This window comes from Bombina bombina, chromosome 7, assembly GCF_027579735.1.
Source record: "Bombina bombina isolate aBomBom1 chromosome 7, aBomBom1.pri, whole genome shotgun sequence".
NCBI classification, from domain to species: Eukaryota; Metazoa; Chordata; class Amphibia; order Anura; family Bombinatoridae; genus Bombina; species Bombina bombina.
Window position 1 is genome coordinate 578,233,828 of NC_069505.1, and position 11,498 is coordinate 578,245,325.

Here is an 11,498-nt window from a genome sequence, read left to right on the forward strand (position 1 = left end):
CACGTGACATTATTTAAGAGTCACCACTAATTTCCTGAAATGCAAGTCTGTTAAAAGAACTGAAATAAGAGGGCAGTCTGCAGAGGCTTAGATACAAGGTAATCACAGAGGTAAAAAGTGTATTATTATAACAGTGTTGGTTATGCAAAACTGGGGAATGGGTAATAAAGGGATTATCTATCTTTTTAAACAATAACATTTTTGGTGTTTACTATCCCTTTAACACAGCAGCATGTAGAAGTCAGGGCACACATATGAAGCTAAGTTATAAGAATCTGCAGCCAGTGGTTTGTTTAAACAGGAACAGACATATTTAAAGGGCCATAATACCCAAATGTTTAAACACTTGAAAGTGATGCAGCATAGCTGTAAAAAGCTGACTAGAAAATATCTCCTGAACATCTCCATGTAAAAAATAAAGATATTTTACCTCAAAAGTTCCTCAGTAGCCACCTCCCATTATAAAGGATTTCTAAGCAGCATATTAGTATGTCTGTCCTGGGACAGCTGAAAGGATGAGCCTCGTGCACTCTCATATTATTTCCCTATTCAGTGTAACAGTGAAATCTCATGAGAGTTAAGTGAAATCTCATGAGATCACAGTAAAAGAGTTCATGAGCTCAGCACTGTTGATGCTGATTGGCTGCTGTTCATTTCTTCATTATTTTATTTTTACCTGCAGCTGGGAGCAGCTGAGTATAACTTTTTACACAGAACTTACTCTGCTGAGCTGAGGAGATTGTGAGGTAAAATATCTTCCTTTTTTACATAGAGATATTCAGGTGATATTTTCCTGTCAGCCTTTTACAGTTATACTGCATCAGTTTCAAGTGATTTAGCATATGGGTATTATGTCCCTTTAATGAAAATAAAACATGAGACAGTAGTGAACTTAGTTACATCTCAAAAGCATGGTGTTCTGTTGAGAACTCCAATTCCTCGAAAACTCCAATCTGACGTCACTTCCGGTAACTCTTCTATTTTAATATCTGTTTTGCCTCCGTCTGGGGGGCGCACTGTTTATCCTCTGGCATACACCTAAAGTAAAGCTTGGGGAATGAGGTTTACAAGGGGGGCTTCGCTCTCCTTGAACCCCCCAGGCAGAGGCAAAATAGATAGTATAGATAGGCGATTACAGTGCCCATCTGATTGGTTGTGAATCCTGTCACTCACTGGATACAGACCAATCAGATGTATGGATTTACCGAAAGTGCCGTCAGATTGTAGTTTTCGATGTATTGGACTTCTCGATAGAACAATGGCAGTATATATTGAGAGGAAGAGAGAGGAAGTGAGGCAAGAACATACTTCTCCCCAGTACCATAGAGACTACAGAGGTTCTCCAATACATTCAGATTAGGCATCATTGATTATTTAGCACAGCTAGCTCCCAGTAATACATTGCTGCTCTGCAGCAGGGTTAATTGTGTGGCAAGCAGGGTAAAGTGTGTGGAAATCTAATTTGAAACAAATAATTTTAAAACCAATCATTTAGTTATGATGTATAATTATTTATGCAAATGGATGCTAATTAACATGTCCAGGATTTTAAAAATTAAAATGTTCTCCCCTTTAATGTGTTACCAATGATTAATTTTACCTCCTGATTCACTACTGCAGTATTGTCTATAGAAAAGATATGTAAACAAGAGGAAGCAGCAGAAACTATCCTTCCAGTGGGGGTGGCAGAGAGACCAGTCTATTTGAAAGGGTGTTTCTGCAGTTGCTTTGAATGCAATTAACTCTTATCAGCTGCTTACCTGAGTACATTGTCCCTTTAAATGATGATTATATCCTATGAGTTTAAAATCTATTTAAAAGGAAATTGCACTCAAATGTGTTTCTTTCAAGATTTAGATAGAGCATACAATTTTAAAAAAATATGTTACTTCTTTTTTCAAATGTACTTTGTTCCTTTGGTATCCTTTATTGAAGAGAATACCCAGTTAGGTAGTAGTGTGCATGCATGTGTTTGAAGTGCTAAATGGCAGCAGTATTGCAAGAGAGTACTAGTCTACACAATCTATAACATTGTAAAATGCAATCTGCCAAAATTGATAGATGCATCATTTTGAACCCACCTGCCTACTTTTCAACAAAGGATTTCAAAAGAACAAATTAAAATTGTGAACAGAAATAATCAGGAACGTTTAGTAAAACTGTACACTCTGAATCACAAAAGAAAAAGTCTCATGACCTTTTAAAAGTATATAAACTTGTGTTGATCTATCAGCTAAAAGAGGAATAAGAAAATAACAACAAATGTGTTTGAAAAAAACAAATCCTATGTTCATACAATGAATCATGCACTGATAATTATATGTTGTATATAGAGGCTGAGAATTTTTTGGAACTTTCTTACTGGTGCTGCATAAAGTGTAATCTAAAGTCTGGGTGGGTGGCGATTTTTCATTGGATAATACAGGCAAAAGCCTGGAATAAAACACTTTGCAAGGGTGAAATACAACACAGCTGCAGAGAGAAGAAAGAAAGATGAACAGTTTGCTAATTGCAGTTTTTGTCCTTCTAAGCTGCCACATTGGTAAGAAGAACAGACAGGAGAGGGTGTTTTTGCTGCCTCTTTGTATTGTTTGTGTATACTTTTGATTATGTTGTTGTGTATAGTGGGAAGATAGATTTGATTTTAATAGTCTAAAAAATTTACTTGGTTCTATACCGCCTTATGTTTCTAAACCCTAATGATAGGCGTGAATAAATAAAAAAACATATAAAATCATATGGACAGACTTCAGCCAATAGAGAATTTCAACAGTAGCATATTTTTTAACCATTTGTAAGAAAAACAGATAAGAGAGAGGAAAGTTTTGTTCTGCTATCTGTGTTGAGTAAGTATACTGAGCAGTGTTCTCCCCAGCACCTGTTTAACAGAGACACCACCCTTGTGATTTTACTGACCAACCGGCTTAAATGGTTTTCAATGTTTGTTACACAAACTATAATCATTAGCTGAATTTGTGTTAAATTATGCAATTAATTTGTGATTTGGATAGCTTAAGTAACCTTTATAAATAACAGAAAATGTTATAATATTGCAAAGTACACCAACTTGGCTACTTAATAAAGCCACCCAGCTGGCAAATTTGTCTGTGGCTTCACTGCTGTGTGTTATGGTGCAGTAATGTGTGGTGGGAAGATATATTTATTTTTGTCTAGACTGTGTGTTCTTCTGCTATGCCCCTGTGCAGGAGTATGTGGGGGTTTACATGTCGTAATGTGGTATTGTGTGAGGAGCGATTCTGAAACACTTGTATCAGTGCTATATATATGTACACAAGATGCCTTAGTGTAATAGTGTGTGAGGAATAGTTGGGATCTACTTGTTTCAGTGCCATATATGCACACAACATGCCTTAGTGTAATAGTGTATGAGGTGCAGTTGTGAGACACTTGTATTAGTGCTATACTATATATGCACACACCATGGCTTAGTGTATGAGGTGCAGTTGTGAGACACTTGTATTAGTGCTATACTATATATGCACACAACATGCCTTAGTGTATGAGGTGCAGTTGTGAGACACTTGTATTAGTGCTATATTATAGATGCACACACCATGCCTTAGTGTAATAGTGTGTGAGGAGCAGTTGTGAGACACTTGTATTAGTGCTATACTATATATGCACACAACATGCCTTAGTGTAATAGTGTGTGAGGAGCAGTTGTGAGACACTTGTATTAGTGCTATACTATATATGCACACAACATGCCTTAGTGTAATAGTGTGTGAGGAGTAGTTGGGATCTACTTGTTTCAGTGCCATATATGCACACACCATGCCTTAGTGTAATAGTGTGTGAGGAGCAGTTGTGAGACACCTGTATTAGTGCTATACTATATATGCACACAACATGCCTAAATGTATAAGGAGCAGTTGTGAGACACTTGTATTAGTGCTATACTATATATGCACACACCATGCCTTAGTGTAATAGTGTGTGAGGAGCAGTTGTGAGACACTTGTATTTGTGCTATATTATAGACTTATACAACATGCCTTAGTGTAATAGTGTGTGAGGAGCAGTTGTGAGACACTTGTATTTGTGCTATATTATAGATCCACACAACATGCCTTAGTGTAATAGTGTGTGAGGAGCAGTTGTGAGACACTTGTATTTGTGCTATATTATAGATGCACACAACATGCCTTAGTGTAATAGTGTGTGAGGAGGAGTTGTGAGACACTTGTATTAGTGCTATACTATATATGCACACACCATGCCTTAGTGTAATAGTGTGTGAGGAGCAGTTGTGAACCACTTGTATTATTGCTATATTATAGATGCATACAACATGCCTTAGTGTAATAGTGTGTGAGGAGCAGTTGGGATCTACTTATATCAATGCTTCTAGTAAAAGTTATTACTATTTTTCAGTGGCATACCCACATATTCCGAGTGCATTGTGCACCAGCATTCAAATCCCACACCTTCTCAGAGAGCTGACAGTGGTATGTTTTGCTTCTGTGAAAACATCATTTGTGTCGTACAAGCCACTGCTGACTCTCTGAGAAGGTGTGGTATTTGAATGCTGGTGCACGATGCACTCAGAATATGTGGGTATGCCCCTGAGAAATAGTAACTTTTTTACTAGAAGCATTTTTGCTAATTGAAGTATATTGCAAAAATATTTCTGTTCCTCATGCACATCAATTTTGACCTTTTCTATAACTTTTTGACTGTACCTTTACAACTATGGTTTATTAACAATGTTTCTTTCATGATTCAGTTACAATATTATAATATTAAAACTGTTTACTTCATTCTCATGGTATTCTTTGCCGAAGGGTAATGTGTGTGTTTGAAGCAGCAGTTTCACAAGAATGATTCAGAGCATGTTTAAAAACTACTGTCATATTGCTCTAAACACTCCTGAGACTGCCTACCTGCTTTTACACAAAGGCGTACATTTTATAATCTCATCAATCCGATTGTTTTGTTTTTTTCCGTCAATGTATCCCTGTAGGGAAATATCCAAAATGGCAGTGGAGCTTGCCTCATAAGTCAGTAAAACACTTTGGGCCCCACGTGTTAAGCGGCGTGCAGACAAGGTTTTCAACTTGAAGTTGTCCGCTGGCCTGTATGCATCTTTACACACTCCAATGAGTGTATAATGCCGCGGCCCCTTCTCTTGTGAGATTAGTCAATCACCCTGAGCGAAACAAGTACCATGGGAACAAAGCAAATTTGATAATAGACGTTAATTGGGAACTTTTTTTTTATTATTGTATGTTCTTTCTTTGTAAACTTTTATATTACTTGAATATTATAAACTTGCATCTAATGTAAGTTGGACTAACTGTCAAAGCTGAGTCTGTCCTGGATTTATCTGTCACCACCTCCGTCCTTGCTCTTTAAACGGACACTGAACTTAAATATTTTCTTTCATGATTCAGATACAGCAGCATCTTTCTAATTTACTCTATTAAATTTTTCTTCGTTCTCTTGGTATCTTTATTTGAAAAGGCAGGAATGTAAGCTTACAAGCCGGCCCATTTTTGGTTCAGAACCCTGAGTAGTGCTTGCTGATTGGTGGCTACCTTTAGCCAGCAATCAACCAGCGCTACCCAGGTACTGAGCCGGCTTTTAAGCTTACATTCCTGCTTTTTCAAAAAAGATACAGAGAACGAAGAAAAAATTATAATAGGTGCAAATGAGATGCTTAAAATTGCTGCTCTATCTAAATTATGAAAGGAAAAATAAATTGGGTTCAGTATCCCCTTTAAACGCAATCTTTTTGGTATAATCCAAAATTACTTTTAGCCCTGCACTGAGAAACCGTGTTTGGGCAGAATACAATCTATAAAAATGACCACCTTACCCCCGGATTCTATATGTTTTTTTTTTTTTAAGCACTCTCTCAAATTCTTTACCTCTTACATATTTAAAACGGTTACAAAAAATCCCATTACAAATATCAGGTATTTGTAGAGTGCCAACAGATTCCACAGCACTATAACATTCATATGGGGTAATGAGAAACCCCAGATAAGTAATAATACTCTCTACAGAAAATGAGGGCCTTGATGCACCAAACCTGCTGCTTTACAACAAGGCTATAACACTTCAAAAGATTCTAGACTGGCACTTTTCTCAGGACACAAAATCTTGGATATCAATCAACTCTTACCTAGTAAGAACCCCCCAAACAGATGCCTTATGGAAAGTCTCTAAAGAGAATAGACCTATAACTTGTCAAAAGATAGATATTTATTGACACTTATTTGCTTCCTGGTTGAAATCTGCTCAACCCCAGCACCTTCTCAGATCATTGCCCTATAAAAAGGATCTATTACCACCATTTATCATTTTTTTTTTTTTTTTTTTTTTTTTTTTTTTTTTTTTTTTTTTTTAAATGCCTTGGGAAGAACCCTATTCATGGACTTCTCTCTCAAGCTAGTAAAATACTTAAGGGAGGCTATTATGAAGGTATGCCTACATATACTCTTAAATGGCATATAGATTTAAGAATGCCAATATCAGAATGGAAAGGAATTTTCGCATTAACCAAACAATCATCAGTCTCCGCTCAGATCCTAGAAATCAACAGTAATTTTTTTTACTCTAACAGTATCTTACACCAGCTAGATTAAAAAAAAAATTATAAGGAGGCTTCTGGCAGGTGTTGGAGAGGATGTGGAGATAGTGGAACCTTATATCACATGTGGTGGGAATGCCAAGTTATCCGTCCATTGTGGAGAGCAGTAGAGACATATTTTCAGCTGGATTTTTTTTTTTAATAGACCTTTTACATTAAGCCCTATAATGGTCTTACTCAATCATTTACCAAAGTCAAATTGTAAGATTAGAACACACCTTTTACACATTGGAATGAATAGCGCTAAACCATTAATAGCTCCCCATTGGGAAAGCATCACTTTCTCCAACCCAAAAGATGTGGATAAATAGAATTACAGAATTATTGTCGCTAGAGGAGTATGATTTCCGCAAACGCAATACGTTTTCTTACTTATATTGGGGACAAGTTAAACAGGTGACAAGTAATTATAAAGACTTTGAGCTAGTTTGTCTATGTTGGCTCATCTTATAAAAGCAGCTATTTCAATCTTCACTATACCACCTATAAAGAAGAGACACTTGTTGTTAAATGCCTCTTCATGAAGACTGTATCCTATCCTACCTGTTAAAAACTACATAACTCTGTTTAATATATATCTGAGGAAGCACATGTCCTCATGCGCGAAATGCGTCTGACAAAGGGAGTTCACTAGTGAATTTTATGTTCTGATACAAATAAACTGTTAATACTGCCTAGCTTTATGGACTCAAACCCTTTTCTCATTTTTGCTTTTGTTTAATATATCAGTCTTCTTTCTATTTGCTGAACCTTATATTGTCAGGCAATACATTTTGAGTTCCAAATGACCATATTGTGTCTGCTATACATTTTGTTGACTAGATGCATGTTGACAATTTTCCTTATGAAAGTTGATATAAAAATAACCTATGTCTGTCCTTTCTAATAATTACTTCATATTATTTAAATGTTATACTATGTGAATGTTATTGTAAAGTTGTACCAAAGTGAAATATTGGAATTGTTGTGTATAACTAATGTGTTGAGTGTAAGGGATATGTTTGCATTTTTAACCACTGATGTATCTCCTAGGTCATACACTGGATTGCTATTCATGTGACTATGGGACCTGTTTATTCCCCTCAACGATATCCTGTACAGGCACTCAGGTCTGTTTGACAGAGACATCATCACTAACTGGTAAGTAATAATAACTATTTTGTTTCTGTGTGCACCAACAGTCCACTGTACCTTACCCCATCCCCCATACTATTCTGTGGTTTTTTAGAGTTGTTGAGGTTCTGAGACTCCTCCAGTAAAGGGATATGCAATTTTATGCAACTTTCTAACTTACTCCTATTTTTTTTTCTTCTTTCTCTTGCTATCTTTATATGAAAAAAAGGCATCTAAGCTAAGGAGCCAGCCAATTTTTGGTTCAGAACAATGGGACAGCACTTGTTTGCTGGTGGCTGCATTTAGCCACCAATCAGCAAACACAACCAAGGTTGTGAACCAAAAATGGGCCGGTTTCTAAACTTACATTCTTGCTTTTCAAATAAAGCTAGCAAGAGAAAGAAGAAAAAATAACAGGAGTAAATTTAGAAAGTTGCTTAAAATTGCTGCTCTATCTGAATCGTGAAAGTTCAGTGTCCCCTTAAAACAATTCCATGATTAAGTTTATTTGAAAAAGCAATAACCTAGGGCATTGATGGTGAAGCTTGGCACTTCAGATGTTTCAGAACTACAATTCTCACTTAAGAGTACCTAAGCATCATGGGAAATGTAGTTCTGAAACATCTTGAGTACCAAGATTTGACATCATTGACCTAGGGAGCCTTCAGACAATTACTGGTTAATGAAGGTTATAGATAGGGCAACCTTGTTTGCAAATTATATTAACATTTGTGACTAAGCTGACATTTCTGAAAAAAAGCAAGTAGAGAAAAAAAAAAAAAAAATATATATATATATATATATATAGTAGGATCTGTAAGTTCGTATCATAAAGCACAGAAAATAAGTCTTACTTGCTGCAATGCACTACTGGGAGCTAGCTCATTATTGGTAGCTACACAAATATGTCTCTTTTCATTGGCTCACCAGTTGTGTTCAGATAGGTACACTTAGGGCACTGGGTGATGACTTTAACTATGTGTTTAAAACCTTTCTGGAGTTAAAAACATTTGCAAGCAAAAGTGCAATAATAACATTTATGTAATACATTCAATTTCTTGCCACTGTTATTTCCTTTAAAGGGACAGTCAACACAAATTATTATTGTTTAAAAGATAGATAACACCTTTACTATCCATTCCCCAGCTTTGCACAACCAACATTAATATATTTTATAACATGTACACCTCTACATTTCCGCCTGTTTCAAAGCCGCTAAAGACGGCCTCTTATCACATTTTTTTTATTTGCTTTTCACAACAGGATACTGCTAGCTCATGTGTGCCATATAGATAACAACATTGTGCTCACACCCGTGGGTTGTGCACAACACAACAAAAAAAGAGTAATGGTAGGGAGACATACAACAAGGGAATTTGCGAATAACTGAACTAAGTTTGAAAATCTCCTTAAGGAATTATTAAAGTGGCATTGAATTAATTATTCATATACAGTGTACAATTAAAAAAAAAAAAAGTATGATAGTTGAGATTGCAACAAAGTTCATAACAATGTTCTAAATATAGTGCTCAAGACACTTGCATGTTCCTGAAACTTCTGCAGTCTACGACACTGAAAAGGGAAATGAAACCCTAAAATTATCTTTCATGATTCAGAAAAAACTATTTTAAAAAGTTTCCAATTTACTAAAATGATCAAATTTGTTTTGTTCTCTTGTTATCCTTTGTTGAAGAGATCTAGGTAGTTAGCGTGCACATGTTTGGAGCACTACGTGGCAGGAACTAGTGCTGCCATCTAGTGATCTTGCTAATGTATAACATTAGTACTACATGACAGGAAATAGTGCTGCCATCTAGTGCTCTTGCTAATGTATAACATTAGCACTACATGACAGTAAATAGTGCTGCCATCTAGTGCTCTTGCTAATGTATAACATTAGTACTACATGACAGGAAATAGTGCTGCCATCTAGTGCTCTTGCTAATGTATAACATTAGTACTACATGACAGGAAATAGTGCTGCCCTCTAGTGCTCTTGCTAATGTATAACATTAGTACTACATGACAGGAAATAGTGCTGCCATCTAGTGCTCTTGCTAATGTATAACATTATTTACTACATGACAGGAAATAGTGCTGCCCTCTAATGCTCTTGCTAATGTATAACATTAGTACTACATGACAGGAAATAGTGCTGCCATCTAGTGCTCTTGCTAATGTATAACATTAGTACTACATGACAGGAAATAGTGCTGCCCTCTAGTGCTCTTGCTAATGTATAACCTTCTTGTAAAACTGCTGCCATATAGTATTCCAGACGTGCACACTCCTGAGCTTATGTCCATGCTTTTCAAAATGGAACGTTGTTTAAAATTACATGCTCATGATTCATGAATCAATACAATTGTATTGCATGTCCCTTTTGAATGGGACATTAAATACTAAATAAATAATTGCTTGAATGATGTATTCAGAGCAAATATTAGCCTGAGAATAGTTTGTACATATTTTAAAATAATATTAGTTATTTAAATATTGAAAAAAATAAAGGTAAAGTTAATGTTCATAAAGCAGTGGGCAGCGCCATATTGTAACTTAGGTTACACTGAGGCCAATTAGGAATGAGTATAAATGGCTTACTAGAGTGTGCAACCAATGACTGCGTGGGATACAGCTGTGTCTGCACTTCCATGTTTAACATGAACTGGGAAGCCTACAATATTCAGAATTAAGTTACAGGAAATGAGAACAAAACGAAAAGTTTATTGCAAAGTAGTTTTACTGCATGTAATAAAACAATTTATATTGCTATCTTGAGGTCTTTAATGTCCCTTTTAAGCCTGAAACGGTCATAATGTTTTACTAATGCATTCTAGGGGAACATGTTTGCTGTATTACAACCTCTTGTGCTTAATTTCAGATCTCCTTAAAATGAAGAAAAAGGGCTGCATAGACTTATTGAGTTGTAACTCGGACTCTTCAGTGACACATCTAGGAATATCAGTGAAAACCAGGACTTCCTGCTGTATGACCAACCTCTGCAACTCAGCTGTCACCCCTAGAGTGTCCGTGGTCACTGGTATAGCTGCTGTGGTAGCCCTGTGCTTTGCAAAGCTTTTCTAAATCTGCAAAGCATTATGGGTAGCTCACATCTCAGCTAATATGTATAAGGCATATATCTCCTTTCAGTGCAAATAATTGATCCACATTTGTTCCCTTTTTGCACATTGAATGTTTCAATATAGATTCACACTTCCTTTTTCGTACGTCTCCCTAAAAGAAAACCCTCAACCTTCCTTCTTGATCTGCAAACTATCCAGTACCCCAAGTATGGTCTACTTTTGAAAAAATCCTGACACAATCAATATATATGTATTATTTGTTATGGTGGTTTTTTTGTTTTTTTTTGTTTGTGTTTTTTTCTATTCTTTGTATAAAAAATAAAAGATATATTTAAAATGTATCTGGTTATTATCAGTTATGTTATAGTTTACATATATTTTGCCATTACAATAAGAATTCTAAATTCAGTCAAATATTTACAAGGTTATATCATCATATTATACATTCAAGGCTGCATTGGCCTACCAGGATGCCAGAAGATTCCCCTGTAGGCTGCAGTATCTGGGACTGAATAGCTACAATTTAAAAGGGGTGATTAATGGATGTAATTGGGTTGTAGGGTTCTTATATAACAACAATCTGATGCTTTTTTTTTTAAATACAAAGTAATAAAATTCTAAAAAATGGGGTCAGCACATTCTACTGACTGAATGCAAAATAGGTCTGTTATCCAAATTTTCCAGGG

The 11,498-nt window shown here is 35.9% G+C and overlaps 1 protein-coding gene across 1 annotated transcript; it reads left to right on the forward strand.

Moving 5' to 3' along the window:
• The first annotated feature begins 2,414 nt into the window (after window positions 1-2,414).
• LOC128636098 (sperm acrosome membrane-associated protein 4) lies at window positions 2,415-11,153 on the forward strand. The gene is made up of 3 exons (XM_053689162.1): window positions 2,415-2,542; window positions 7,649-7,756; window positions 10,611-11,153. Exons 1-3 carry the CDS (start codon window positions 2,494-2,496, stop codon window positions 10,811-10,813), a joined length of 360 nt encoding a protein of 119 aa, XP_053545137.1. The 5' UTR covers window positions 2,415-2,493; the 3' UTR covers window positions 10,814-11,153.
• Window positions 11,154-11,498: the final 345 nt, after the last annotated feature.